The 15,875-nt window shown below is 38.4% G+C and overlaps 1 protein-coding gene across 1 annotated transcript in view; it reads right to left on the bottom strand.

Moving 5' to 3' along the window:
- Positions 1 to 15,875, bottom strand: part of LOC139751146 (uncharacterized) — a 202,396-nt gene that overhangs the window by 77,644 nt on the left and 108,877 nt on the right. Inside the window, exons 33-37 of the mRNA XM_071666245.1 lie at positions 13,066 to 13,212; positions 10,230 to 10,415; positions 9,287 to 9,325; positions 3,714 to 3,860; positions 1,851 to 2,110 (exon numbers count right to left, since the gene is read on the bottom strand). Of these exons, the coding sequence (XP_071522346.1) occupies positions 1,851 to 2,110; positions 3,714 to 3,860; positions 9,287 to 9,325; positions 10,230 to 10,415; positions 13,066 to 13,212 (779 nt within the window). The remainder of the gene's footprint in view (positions 1 to 1,850; positions 2,111 to 3,713; positions 3,861 to 9,286; positions 9,326 to 10,229; positions 10,416 to 13,065; positions 13,213 to 15,875) is intronic.

Raw genomic sequence — 15,875 nt, forward strand, 5'->3', positions numbered from 1 at the left:
ATGGCAACAGGCTAGGGATGATGTCACCTCCCGAGTACTTCACATACACAAAATACTAAAACATTTCTTGCTATATAATAATCATATTGATGCCTTTTTTCACACTGTTTCATCCTCATTACTTTACATTTGCTAGGTCTAAATTTTAACTACCTATCAGACCACCTTTGGAGTCTGTTGATGCAATCTTCCTTAATTTTCATTTTCCTCATGATCTTTCCACCATCTGCAAACAAATTTAGGCAGAAGTCCATACCTTCAGGCATGTTAATTTCACAAACCAATGGTCCAAGAGAAAAACCCTGTGGCCATCACTTGACTCATTTATACAAGGTTCCTCAAATATGCATCCTCTGTTCCTTTCTACAGAGATAATCTCTGGCTATTGAAGGACCCTCCCTTATTCTTGCCTGGTGATCCAGCTTCTAAATCAGCCTCCTATACAGGATAGTGTCAAATGCTTTCTTGCCTCCCCTTCTGTCCAACACAAAGCTCACTTTTTAAAAATCTAAGGGGTTTGTGACACATTACCTCCTTTCCCCAAAGCCATGCTGTCTCTCACTTAGGTCATTTCTCCTCTGTAGAAAGTCATCTGTTTACTTTCTGATTATCTTTCCCACAACCCTACAGAACACATTCATCACCTAAATAGGTCTACAGTTGTCTCCTTTCTTACAGATAGGTATGATACCTTTTCCATTACCATGTCACTATGCCTCTCTTCAGCAATATCTTGAACAGCATTTCAAGAGGCTTATCTAGGTGTATCAGTACACTTTTTCAGCAATATGGTGAACTTTCATCAGGACCAAGAGCCTTACATAAGTCAATATCTTTTATTATTCCATTAATGTCTTTTCTATATATATTGTGTTCTAAAATCTTTTATCTACCTATCTATACCTTCTCCTCACTCCATCTCACCAGTGATGGGGCTATCACATATTCTAAAGTGAAAACACTTTTGAATATATCCTTACATCATCCTCAACAATTCTTCCCTTGAATCCCTTAGCCTATCAATCACTCTTTTACTGATAATTGACTCCTGATGAGTTTATGGAAAAGTTCTGGACTTCACACTGTAAAATATCATGCATGCGTGTGTGTGTGTGTGTGTGTGTGTGTGTGATCATCTATTTGCCCAGTACAAGGAGGTAGTTCTATACACTTGTAGGGCCTCTCCTCTATCTTTTTAGTCATACAGCTTTTTAAACTTTTGCATAATTTCAGCACTAAATTTCATTAATTAGTTTTTCCATTCACTCACACCTCTGATACATAACAGTGCTTCTTTACATCATTTCTAGCATTACTATTGTATAATATCTTCCTGTAATCTCTGACTTTCTTTCTTTCTATGAGTCTTTTAAAGAGCTGTTCACTGCCAACATTATCAAACTCATTCAGAAACCTGGAGGACAATAATGAAGGTGGCTCAAGAGGTTAATCTGGCAGCTATTGGGAAGATGGAGGTTCAAAGGCTTTCCTAAGGTGAACCCTAGTAAGGTATACTCTTTGTAAAGAACATGAGCATCATCTTCCATGAAATAACCAGGAAATAAAATTCAGCAAGAACTAGATCAAGTGAACTAGGGCAACGCTGAGAACATTCATTCTGTGTATATACTGATGCTAAATGTATTTATAATAAAACTGAGAATTCATGCAGAAATTATGATATGAACACAAAAATAAAGATAGTCTGTTAAGATTAATTAAAACAATATTTCCATGATGCCATGGAATTAAAAATACATACAAAGAATAATTCTTCATATGCTATCCTGGTCTGACAATGTAAAATTACTTAAATATAACAGAAAATAAGAAAAATATTGCTATCTTACTTGGCACTGTGAATTATGACATTTTGCTCCTGGAACATCACCTGAATTGCTTGCTCTCCACTCCTCTCAGCAACAGTTTCCACCTTTGCCATCACTTTGTTAATATGGAGGTCAGGTGAATCAACTTCAATTCTTAAGAACCACTCTGAGAAGCTAAGGAAGTTTACTTCATCATGGTAGGTAAAGGATCTCTCTCCCCAGCTGAGACTTATATCCGTGCCCCAGTGGTTGAGTCCAATTTTTCTGCGGCTTGTTGTCAGCTGTTTGGCAAAAATAGTGTTATCAATATAATCCAAAGTTTGATGTCTTAACACAAAGTAAATTTCAGCAATTCAAGACCAAGAATATTCAGGTTCAATGGGAAGCTCCTAAAAAAAGCTTCTTTTTTATACTTGACTGCTGCTTCCTGCATTAGCGAGGTAGCAATAGGAAAAGATGATGAAAGACTGCATTTGATTACATTATTCTCTAGCTTTCATGTGTAATGCAATGAAACTACAGTTTCCTATCCATAACCAGGCCTCACAGGCCTTTCCATGGTTTAGCACTGTAACATCACAAGCCCTATTTCAGCTCACTGACAGTATGTCAACCCCTGTATAACACATCATTCCAATTCACTCTATCCTATGCACACCTTTCACCCTCCTAAATGTTGTCCCCAGTCACTCAAAATCTTTTTCACTCTATCCCTCTATCTCTATCCCTTCTTCTTGTTCCCTCCATTTCTGACACATACATCCTCTTTGTTAACATCTCCCTCATTCTCTTCATATGTTCAAACCATTTCAGCACACCCTCTTCAGCTCTCTCAAGTACATTCTTTTATTATCACAACTTTCTTACACTTTTATTACTTACCCAGTCAAACCACTTCACACCACATATTGTCCTCAAACATTTCATTTCCAACACATCCATCCTTCTCAGCACATCCTTATCTATAACACATGCCTTGCATCCCTATATGCATATCCTCATCTATAACCCATGCCTTGCATCCTTATAACAAAGTTGGGACTACTATACAAAACAAAACTTATTTGTAGGTAGGTTGATCTTAGATTGAAATATCCTACAACTGGTTTTTCTAAAGAACACAGCAAAGAGTATAACAGGAATAAAATCTTATGTAAGACCTAGACTGTTAAACACATTAAATAGCTGCACACACAAAATGTATATCCCCCCTCTCTCCACACACAGCTTTGGACGTGAGGTATAAGCTTCAAATTAAGAGGCTGCTTAATTACTCTCACCAAAGAAATACTCCTTTTCCTGTTAAATCAAAAATCTCTTCTCTGATCTTGGATAAAAGCGTATATCAGAACAACATCGATTTAGAATGAAGGACAGACAAACAGGTCCAGGACAACCCTTCCCCTAACCTACCATGAGAGAAGTAACATAGAGATGACTGTATTGTCCCAAACTAAGGAATATTCCAGTGGAGATAGGTCAAAATACCTCCATACTTTTTTGAGAAATATGCATGACAAGTGGAAAGACTGGTGGCTCCATGATAAAACAGGAGCAATATAATTGCAACTACATTATGGAAAGGTAAACATTCAAGGTCAATGGCAACTTACTCAAGTACTTTGTGCAAATTATCATAAGCAAAATGAACCAAAAATTTAAAGGAAAAATTCAGCAGTGAAGTTTTATCAGTCATGGCATTCTGATGGTAGACAACTGTGTACATTCACATTCAGTTCTTCTGACCAAACGTGGACTTGCCTATATTGTCTGATGTTCAAATAAACTTGTTTTCCACGATTATTTTTTTTGTTTCCCATCTTGGCCATGTCTGATACTGCATATATTACTGCTCATAAAATTTTCAGTCAAGAATCAACATACTATAAAATCTCTGCCAAGGAATGGAGAGAGTCTGAGAATGGATGATGCTTCTAATGTTGAAATGGAGAGCTGATGATGCAACTCTGTACTCTGTCCCAGGTACATCAGCTGGCCTTCAGTTGTAAGGGAGTAGGAAGTACCATTACCCTTAAAGAGATCAGATTCAAACAAAAAGCACATCAATACAACTGAATATGATGAAGCAGGGGTGTAAATGAGGTTATAATTATGATACTGATGTAAGGTGAAAAAACATTTGAAATTTTATGGAATGTCCATGAAAGAAGAGAAAAGTATGGTGGCCATGTCTCAAATGACTGGATGATGTAAATGACTTCTCCCCTGAATGAGAATAAAGAGTACAAGAATGATTATGTGAATAAAAAAAAGAGTAAATCTTTATAAAGGCAATCAAGTATATGGCACAAATGTTACCAAAGAGGATAAGTAGTTGTATAATGGACTTACCTCCCGAAAAAAAATTAAGAGAAAAGTGCATACAGCATCAATAGGTTAAGATATAGCATATAACAAGGATAACATGCAAGGACTTTGGGAAATTCAGATCCTCAGAAGTGCATATGAAAGACTGAGTTATTAAGAGCTTTTAGGATATAAGTTGTCTTTGAAGGTGATGGTATGAATAGCTGGTATGGACTAAATGTATGAGTGCTACTATGGTTATTCAATATTTTTATGAATGTGGCATTATATGAGATACAAGAAAATAGGTTAATAATGGGATGCACATGAACTTTGATGAAACTGAATAGAAGTTGCCACAACTGATTTTGTGGGTGATGCTGTTTTGTTCATTCCCGAAGTACGCTGATTGATGTAGGCCATCATACATGGATTAAGAGTAGTATGGTACTTTCAATATTAGGACTATACTATGATCTTCATAACAAAACCTTATTGTTTTCCCCACATTTGCAAGCCTTACAACTGCCTCACACTCATTTTTGTGTGAGTAATGTAATATTTCTAAATATATTCAAGTTATTTACCCTGTACTTATCTATCTAACTATATCCCTGATGCCCATCCCTCTGTTAAATCTGATCACTGGGGTGGCCAAAGCAAAAGAGTCTCCATTTATCCCTGTCCTTGTGTGCCTCCTCGCATACACCATTCCAGGCATTCTTCCCTCATCTTCCTTCCTCCAGGACTCTTCCACTCTACTTCTCCAGGTCACGGGTGGTTTTCCTCATACGCAGACCCCTTTAATCATACTATCATACACTCCTTGTAAATTCCTGTTCTGCATTCTTTCCATATGTGCACACGACCTCAAAGTCTTATGTTCCATGCATTCTATCACTCCACAATTCATTCCCTTTGCATTCCTAGCTATATCAGATCTTTCACACACCCTCTCATCTGTTTCTTCATTCTATCTAGCCATACATGCAATTCTCAAATAACTCATTTCCATAGCCTGGAATCTTCACCTCTGTGAATCATCCCATGTCCATTTTTCAGCTACATAGGTTGGATCAGGATAACTATGATGTCCCATTATTCTGACTTCACTTCCATATCCTTCATTATTCTATCAAGGGACCCAATGACTCTTATATCCTGTACTGCTCTCTCTCCTTTATCTCTCCATACATATCACCAAAACTACCAACAACAGCTTTTAAATACCTAAATTCTGTCACCTCTTCCACTATTTCTCATACATATGCAGTTAAGTACATTTTCTTCTCCCACTTTACAGGGCTTTGCAAAATCTATACTTTCATTATTTCTTTTGCAGCACCAATAATTCACTTTTTCTCACATATACTTTCAATTGCCTATACTTACACATATCATAAAACATACTTACAATATTCTGCAACTCCTCTTCATTCTCAGTGAAAAACACAGTATCATCCACAAACAGGCTTGTCACTAGCCACCATGCCTAACCACCAAATTCCATCTCTACATCCCTTTTCCCTAGTTTAGCTTCCAATTTTCTTATTACTCCATCTATATATATGTTGAAAAGCCATGGTCATGTCAACCAGCCCTGCCTCACACGCAAATGTATACTAAAACTTTTGCATAATTCTCAGTCCACTTTTAAAAATGCACTTGCTATTCTACAGAAGGCTTTCACACAATCCACCAATCCCCCCCCCCCCAATTAAGCATTCCGCTTCACTCTATATTATGCTTTCTCCAGTCTTTCTCCAGTACTTTCCAGTCATTCTTACTGTAAAAATCTGATCCATACATCGCTTACCTTTCCTAAAATCCCCTCGCTCCTCACTTATTCTGCATTCAGTCACTTCCATCAATCTATTAATCAACACCCTTGCATCACTATTCCAGGAGTACTAAACAGAATCATTCCCCTATAATTGCTACATACATCCTTAACTCCTTTTCCTTCAAATAAAGAAAAAATATGAGCTTTCACCCAATCCTCAAGAACAACCTACATTACCTAGCTACATTACCAAATGCATCCACTCTATTACATTTTCTCCTCCATACTTCAACATTTCAGCTGTTATCCTACCCTCTCCAGATGCATTTCTACCTTCAACCTCATTATTGCCCTTTTAACCTCCTTTCTTGCTATAGGCTCCTACATTTGCATCCTTTTCCTTCCATCCTCCATACCCACGCATGTAACAATTGCTGCCTCAACTTCTTCCACGTTCATCAATTTTTCAGAATACTCTTTCCATCTTCCTTTCATCTTCTCCTTTTGAGTGAGATACTCCCCTTCCTTTTACCTCATATTTACATTTCCACTCTTACATCCAACCTTTCCTATTTTCACCTCCTTCCAGTACAATTTCTCATTTTCCTTAATCTTTTCATTTAACTTTCTTCCAAAATCTTCATTTCCTCTTTCTTTGCTTTCCTCTATCAGTCTCTTGGTATTCCACTTTCACATCTTATATTCTTCCCTCCTCCTTTGCTAAACTTCCAAAGGTACAATCCTTCTAAGCAATCCACCACATGCATTTTTCTTCCGCAACATTTCCAAAAAAAAACAAAAAAAAAATAGAAAGGGCCCATAAGAACATCGCAGAGCCATCCTTTCTGAGGGAAAGGAGGCCTTTTGAATCTGTTTGTCCCAGGGCCTCGATACCCCTTTCATATCTTATCTGAGCCTTGTGGAGGATGACTCACTTTGGTTTTCTTAATTTGCTTACCCATAAACCTACTTTTTGAGTTATCAATGTGATTCAGAAAAATTATACATATCCTGTTGAGGATATGTATAATTGTGGCATGAGAAGAGTGGGAGGTGGGCTGTTTAGAAAGGGTAGTGAGTGGTGGGATGAAGAAGTAAGAGTATTAGTGAAAGAGAAGTGAGAGGCATTTGGACGATTTTTGCAGGGAAAAAATGCAATTGAGTGGGAGAAGTATAAAAGAAAGAGACAGGAGGTCAAGAGAAAGGTGCAAGAGGTGAAAAAAAGGGCAAATGAGAGTTGGGGTGAGAGACTATCAGTAAATTTTAGGGAGAATAAAAAGATGTTCTGGAAGGAGGTAAATAGGGTGCGTAAGACAAGGGAGCAAATGGGAACTTCAGTGAAGGGCGTAAATGGGGAGGTGATAGCAAGTAGTGGTGATGTGAGAAGGAGATGGAATGAGTATTTTGAAGGTTTGTTGAATGTGTCTGATGACAGAGTGGCAGATATAGGGTGTTTGGGTCGAGGTGGTGTGCAAAGTGAGAGGGTTAGGGAAAATGATTTGGTAAACAGAGAAGAGGTAGTAAAAGCTTTGCGGAAGATGAAAGCCGGCAAGGCAGCAGGTTTGGATGGTATTGCAGTGGAATTTATTAAAAAAGGGGGTGACTGTATTGTTGACTGGTTGGTAAGGTTATTTAATGTATGTATGACTCATGGTGAGGTGCCTGAGGATTGGCGGAATGCGTGCATAGTGCCATTGTACAAAGGCAAAGGGGATAAGAGTGAGTGCTCAAATTACAGAGGTATAAGTTTGTTGAGTATTCCTGGTAAATTATATGGGAGAGTATTGATTGAGAGGGTGAAGGCATGTACAGAGCATCAGATTGGGGAAGAGCAGTGTGGTTTCAGAAGTGGTAGAGGATGTGTGGATCAGGTGTTTGCTTTGAAGAATGTATGCGAGAAATACTTAGAAAAGCAAATGGATTTGTATGTAGCATTTATGGATCTGGAGAAGGCATATGATAGAGTTGATAGAGATGCTCTGTGGAAGGTATTAAGAATATATGGTGTGGGAGGCAAGTTGTTAGAAGCAGTGAAAAGTTTTTATCGAGGATGTAAGGCATGTGTACGTGTAGGAAGAGAGGAAAGTGATTGGTTCTCAGTGAATGTAGGTTTGCGGCAGGGGTGTGTGATGTCTCCATGGTTGTTTAATTTGTTTATGGATGGGGTTGTTAGGGAGGTAAATGCAAGAGTCTTGGAAAGAGGGGCAAGTAGGAAGTCTGTTGGGGATGAGAGAGCTTGGGAAGTGAGTCAGTTGTTGTTCGCTGATGATACAGCGCTGGTGGCGGATTCATGTGAGAAACTGCAGAAGCTGGTGACGGAGTTTGGTAAAGTGTGTGGAAGAAGAAAGTTAAGAGTAAATGTGAATAAGAGCAAGGTTATTAGGTACAGTAGGGTTGAGGGTCAAGTCAATTGGGAGGTGAGTTTGAATGGAGAAAAACTGGAGGAAGTGAAGTGTTTTAGATATCTGGGAGTGGATCTGTCAGCGGATGGAACCATGGAAGCGGAAGTGGATCATAGGGTGGGGGAGGGGGCGAAAATTTTGGGAGCCTTGAAAAATGTGTGGAAGTCGAGAACATTATCCCGGAAAGCAAAAATGGGTATGTTTGAAGGAATAGTAGTTCCAACAATGTTGTATGGTTGCGAGGCGTGGGCTATGGATAGAGTTGTGCGCAGGAGGATGGATGTGCTGGAAATGAGATGTTTGAGGACAATGTGTGGTGTGAGGTGGTTTGATCGAGTAAGTAACGTAAGGGTAAGAGAGATGTGTGGAAATAAAAAGAGCGTGGTTGAGAGAGCAGAAGAGGGTGTTTTGAAATGGTTTGGGCACATGGACAGAATGAGTGAGGAAAGATTGACCAAGAGGATATATGTGTCGGAGGTGGAGGGAACGAGGAGAAGAGGGAGACCAAATTGGAGGTGGAAAGATGGAGTGAAAAGGATTTTGTGTGATCGGGGCCTGAACATGCAGGAGGGTGAAAGGAGGGCAAGGAATAGAGTGAATTGGAGCGATGTGGTATACAGGGGTTGACGTGCTGTCAGTGGATTGAATCAAGGCATGTGAAGCGTCCGGGGTAAACCATGGAAAGCTGTGTAGGTATGTATATTTGCGTGTGTGGACGTGTGTATGTACATGTGTATGGGGGGGTTGGGCCATTTCTTTCGTCTGTTTCCTTGCGCTACCTCGCAAACGCGGGAGACAGCGACAAAGTATAAAAAAAAAAAAAAAAAATCCTGTTGAGGAACAATTCTATATTCAACTATTGTTAATAAAATGGTTATAAGTCACTAACATATAGCTACAAAACTTAGGCAAAACAAAGTACTAATGAAGTTAAGTCCCATTTTTGGGGTAAATAACCAGCCTACCAATAGACAGCACTCTGATGGCACCAGGAAACTCTGGCCCTACAAAAAAAAAAAACAGAGTTTAAAACTCATACAGAAATGAAATCCTTCCAATACAACCCACTAAACAGAAACTAAAAAAAAAACAAGTAATACAAACCACATTTAGAAACACAAAAAAAGGGAGAAAAACATGATGACAAGTATTCCCATAGTAAATAACATGAATTGTTTGAAAAATACACATATGATAATGTCATATGGAGAGAACAGCCCAAACCTTAATTTCCTTACAAAAATAAAGTTAAACCTACAGAAACAAGAAATCATTAACAGTAAAAACATGTCTGTATGATGAATAAGCACTAAAGGTTCATGAGATACGGTAAAAGACTCCAACACGAGATGAGCTTTGTGCCAAGCTTGATCCATATCTAGAATGTTTTAAATCTTATATCAAAACAAAATCTTTAAGTCTTTATATACTGGTATTTATATAAAATTGTACTGAAACTCTACATGCTTATTCAATTAATGCTTTACTTTTGTGAAAGTCTCATTTGTCTACTAAATGAATTATAACATAATTTTATTGTAATAAATGTATGCCAGCTTTACTGCAATGTAATTGGGATGATATGGTATCCATCTACCTATCTATCTACCTAGAATAAAGAAATTAGGACACCAGTAAGAAACACTTCACTTAAATGAAAGCAGGGCTGAGTTTAACTTTCAAGCTATGCATATAGCTAGTTTATGCCTTTGGATACTTAATATGATTATTATAGGGCAGTTAGAAATAGTGGGCTATTCAAGGTGATTCAACATATATCGAAGATGATGGATAAACCACATCATGTTAACTGGATTACACCAACCCTTATCCTAGGGAGACAGGGTTCTTCTATTTCCCTTGCTTTCTAGACATTTACTGTTTTGAAAAGAGAACCCCAAAACATACCTTCCTGATCCCAATACTAATATTCTTAAGCTCTGTTGTAATGGAGAGACTGAAGTATCCCTCCTCCTGGTACATGGCATGGATGGTTACTTGCCGACCATCAATGTAATGGATGGTGATCTTCAGTGGAGACTCATCGACTGTCCCTACAACATTGAGCTCCAACTCTCTCCCAGTGAAAATGCCCTGGATTTAGAAAGAATCAATCATAGAACTCTGACAAAAAACATAAAAAAAAGCTGTCTCTCTTTCCTAAATAACGTATATCTTTAAAATAAGCATCTTTCACAGAAACAAGACTAATCATCTTTGGTAATCATATCTATCTAAATCCTCTCTCCTTCTTAGAAGTAAATATGTAAATGTTGTCAACAATCCTAGATCACTTATCTACATTTGCTCATTATGCTAAACCTCCTCCAAAAAAAAATATACCACTATCATATGTAACTATTCCCCTCCATGGGTTCACTTCCACTGCATATCACTCCTCTCCACAAAACTACTCACAAGTTTTGGACATGAATCAATCACTCTGACAGCACCACTCAAAACACTCAGTCAAATGCCAACAGTTAGTGAGAGGAGGAAGCTGAGGATTAATGTAAAGTGGCAGTATTAAAACCAATAAGGTTAGAAGGTGCTGCTACAATGGCAGGGACTCAAAAGTTGGAAAAAGTTGGAATTTCAGTGCCTTAAGGGAATACTCTACTTTTCTGGAGTACTTAAGTCTCATCCTGTCTTCTCATGGTGATGTCATTAATACACTTTTAGGAGTGGAACTAAAGAAAGAGGCATTGCCCAACTCCATAAGGGAAATAGTAATTCTTGTTTTCTTTAAAAACAGACAAACACATGAGTGTGGTGGGGTTTTAGTTTTTTGGACAATCTGAAAGACCATCTGCTTCTGGGAAGGACTGTGCTTGAGTTGCCTTCTGCCAGTGGCTTGTCAAGGGTGAGGTACTAAAGGATAAGAAGCAAATTGGAGTCCACCAGCTATGCAGAAGAGTAAAAGAGATGAGTGATAGACAGTGATGGCTCTAAATGTTAATGGGATGATTGGTGAAAGTACAAGGAGGGAACTTATGGAGAAATTCAGAAGTTATGGTTTGGATATACTGGGGAATAGGGAAACCTATATCCTTCAAACATACCCATTTTTGCCTTCCCACACAACAATCTCTCTTTCTGCATATTCTTCAATGCTCTCAGACCCTTTGCCCCCTAACCCATCCTATGACTCACCTGTGCTTCCATGGGTTCATTCGCTGCCATGTCCATTTATAGATATCTAAAACACTCCACTTCATCAATCTTTTTCTCTATGTAGACTCACACCCCAACTAACCTCTCCCTCAACTCTGCCTAATAGCCTTGCTTTTACCCACATTTACTCTCAACTTCCTCTTTCACACACTCTTCCAAATTCAGTCACAAACTTATGCAGTCTCTCACTCGAATCTTCCCCTAACATTTTTTTTAGAGCTGTATCAACAAACAAAAACTAATTCACTTCCCAGGCCATCTTCTCCCCTACAGACTGCATAATAACCCTTCTCTAAAAGATTCTCACTTTCTACTCTATCCATAGACAAATTAAACAGCCATGGTGACATCACAAACCCCTGTCCAGACCGACCTTCATTTGGAACCACTCACTCTCCTCTCTTCCTACTAGTACACATGCCTTACACCCTTGATGAAAACTTCTCACTGCTTCTAGTAGCTTTCCTCCCACACCATATATTCTTAATACCATCTACAAGGCATCTCTATCCTATCTTATGCTTTCTTAGATCAATAAATGCTACATAGCGATCCATCTGTTTCTCTTTTAAATTAAGTATTATATCATTTTTTTCATACATATTCGCCATTTCTGCATTAGCGAGGTAGCAGAGGACTGAGCTTTAGAGGGAATATTCTCACTTTGGAGAGGAAAAAAGGGCGAGGCAGCAAACAAAGACGACTCCCAAAAGACAGGTTCTTCCCACCTCCAACATGGTATATATCTATATCAGCAACAAAACCCCTCTAAAATCAAGATGGTATGCCACAAGGCCATGATTTCAGGAGCTTTGGGAGCATAAAATCCCAAGTTCCCTCTATATCAGGTCCTGATATTTGGGGCCATAGAAGCTGCAGCTTACAGCCCATACAGCTTTTAGTCTGCCATTAAAGTCTTGCTTAGTGCAACATTTCTGCTCATTACAACACTGATGGGGAGAAACTGACTATGAGGGTGTATGTCAGAAGTGGAGGGAACAAGGAGGGGGTAATACTAAGGATGAGATAGAGGGATGGAAGGAAAGATGGTCTGGGTGAATGGGGCCTAAGCATGGAGGAGGAAGCAAGGCTTGCATGGAACATAACAAACTGATGCAAGTGGGGCAATGTGTTGGTAATGGGCTGAACCAGGGTATGTGAAATGGTCAGGGTAAACTACAGAAAGGCTTGTGGGGTTTGCCTGTAGATAGGAAGCTCTAGGTTTCAGTGCACTGCACATACCAACACTTGACATGCCCACACTTTTCTCAATCTCTCAGAAGTGTCAAGATCATTAGCACTCTTAAAACAAATTCTGTCTCTGCTCCACTGGTGGTATCTCATTGCTGGCACTTCTGCTGTCTCCATTCTAGTGATCTTTAATTTCTATCTGCATTATGCCTTGTATCCTATTTTCTATTCTTTCTTTAGCCTTTTTTGGAGCTTTAAGGATCTCCTTGCATATACCCTGTTTTATTCTCAGCTGTCCTCAATCTTTCATCCACATGGTATCCTTTCAAAATGTTCATGTAGTGTATATCAAAATGATACTCCTTTCCATTATACTTACCTCCAAGGTATAAACATGGCTACTGGCAACAGATCCTACATGAGTGAGAGTAAGATAACCTTCCACTTTAGGAACAAGAACTGTAACCTTCCCACTGCTGCTCAAGACTTCCTGATACTCTTTCTCTATGATGAGTGTGTGGGTCATCTGTAATTATAGTAGGCAGTAATGGTACATGGAATAATCAAAACAGTAAAAATTCTTTAGCCTTACAAGAAGACATTACTGTTTACAATGTAATGGATATCATATGTAACAACAATCATGTTCACACTGTAAAAGAAACAATAGACCAATATCAACACTTTTCTTCCAAAAATATAACAAAAATGGTCTTGGGAAACTAAAAAGAGGCTTGTGGGATTTGGCTGTGGATAGGGAACTTCAGTTTCAGTGCATTATACATAACATACCTTACTGAATCTTATCATTTTCATACTTGATCACCATTTCCTGCGTTAACAAGGTAGTACCAGGGATACACGAAGAAAGGCCTCAATGTAACAGCAAATAATAAAAAAAAAAGGATGTTGCATGAGGTAACTGCTAATTTTCTTAGCAATGCTTAACTGTTTATCCCAAGATCTTTAAAATAAGAAAGAAAGTTTGTTCAAAAATACAAGATACAGAAGCTGCAAGGGTTTCACTAACTTTGCAATATTTTCAGTGAAATTGGAAGAATGAAAGCTCAAACATTAAAATACTGCCTACGAGCAAATGAATGCCAATTCTCTCAAAAGATTCATAAAAGGAAAGAATAAGAGCTACTAGCCACAGTGACTTTTCCAAAAGTGTCATTGTACAACCCAACATTCTATAGGTCTTTAATACCAGAACTATCATCATAAAGCACACAAATGGAACACATTTTCTGACAAGCAGAAGTGAGGTCTGAAAAGCAGAAGCGGTCTGAAAAGCAGACAGTGAGCAACAAAATTATTCAGAGATGCAGTGGAGTAATCTTGTAATCTATCTATATCTCTGACACCTGTTCCCTTCAGGAACTCCCTCAAGGGGGTGGCCACAGCACTAGTCTCCATAGCAAGTAAACCCCAGTGGTGCTTTTTAGCCTTAGTGCCTCATCCTTAACAAGTTGCTGGCAGAAGGCCAGTCTAGCACAGTGTTTGCAAAGACTCCTACCTAATGTTCCTACTGACTACTCTACCTAATGTTCCTACCTACTACTTCTACCTAATGTTTTTACCTAATAGTCCTACTTAAATGTCCTTACCTACTTATATATATTGCTCCTACCATTCTATCAAAAGGCAAGGGTAGTACATTGCACTCACCACAGGAAAATCTAGTTACAAAGAATGAGCTGTGTATGTTAATTGTTGTCAAGTGTTGTATGTAACAGGGAGAGATATCTTGTATGTCTGTGGACAGAAAGCCAGCAGTCCACATGTAGGTGAGGCAGAAAGAAAAGACAGTTATCTGGGTGATAGGAGTGCAGTCTGACAACCACTGAAGTGTTGGCTCACTATGCGGCTATCATTAATCCTCCTAATACCCAGGTGGGTAGTACTGATAATATACCTCCCTGGTCATTGGCTGCCTACCAACTACTACCTAAAATGAAGTTCAGAGATAGTGCAGACATGATGAGGAAATGAATATGATCAAAATAGTGTATCTGAAAAAGACTGGAGGGAGCATCTACTGAGAAAGTCCAAGGTGAGGTAAAAGATCAAAAGAAGGGTATATACATGCAAGAGGGGTACATCAATGAAGTAAAGAGTGGTAATGAGCTAAAACCATGATGTATGTAGAAGGTCTGTCATGAACCATCATGCTTTATGAAAGGAAAAGTTCCACATGATAATGAATTATCAGTGTGCATTTAAGCAAGAGCTAGATGGTATATCATTAGGTTATCTCTGGAGACCATCCACATCCAAAGAAAATTTGACATTTTTTACTAATTTTGCAGAACAATGACTTCATTCTGCAATGTGAAACTGTGTAAGCTAGAAGAATTTAGTGCCTTAACTTGACCAGCAAGGGATCCAACTGGATGTTATTTACAAAAAAAAAAAAATATACCTTAATAACCCTGTCACTAAATCACTCAGTAAGACATCAGTATAACAGCAATGGGTTTCTTAAGCCTATCTTGCTGGTGCCATCTGTGACCCTCCTTTCTCCTGGAAATCAACCTATGACTCTTAGACAAAATAAAGCTTACCTAAATAAGAGAGAAGTGGGCTAGGCATATACCCAAGTCTATGAAGCTCAAACATTTTCACATCTTTAACACGAGTCTTTAAAGCTCAAAAACGTTCACATCTTTAAAACTACTATTTTCATGTATCATAATGTGTGAACTACCAGGAATGAATACTTGGTAGCTGATATTACAAACATGAGTTACAACACTGGAGAATAAATGTTCACATACTGTAACTGAATACTCTTCCGGTAGTGTATTTCAGAGTAAAACAAAAATAATGAATTTCAGGCATCAGATTACTCATAATGTTAACCATCAATACAAAACAAGGACACCTCCTACATACACTTCAGAAACTTACACTCTTGAGAATGCAGCATCAAGAAAGATTTCACCCTCATAATGTTAACCATCAATACAAAACAAGGACACCTCCTACATACACTTCAGAAACTTACGCTCTCAAGAATGCAGCATCAAGAAAGATTTCACCCTCAAGATGAGGGAGCCTTTTAACCCAAGAGATGTTCATTAACTCTGGAAGTACAATTAAAGGAAAAAATTTTGTTCTAATGATTAAAGCATCCCACATTTTCACAAAGTCCTGAATAAATGTTACTGAATGTACCTCCTTCCT

This window comes from Panulirus ornatus, chromosome 11 (genome assembly GCF_036320965.1).
Source record: "Panulirus ornatus isolate Po-2019 chromosome 11, ASM3632096v1, whole genome shotgun sequence".
Taxonomy (NCBI): domain Eukaryota; kingdom Metazoa; phylum Arthropoda; class Malacostraca; order Decapoda; family Palinuridae; genus Panulirus; species Panulirus ornatus.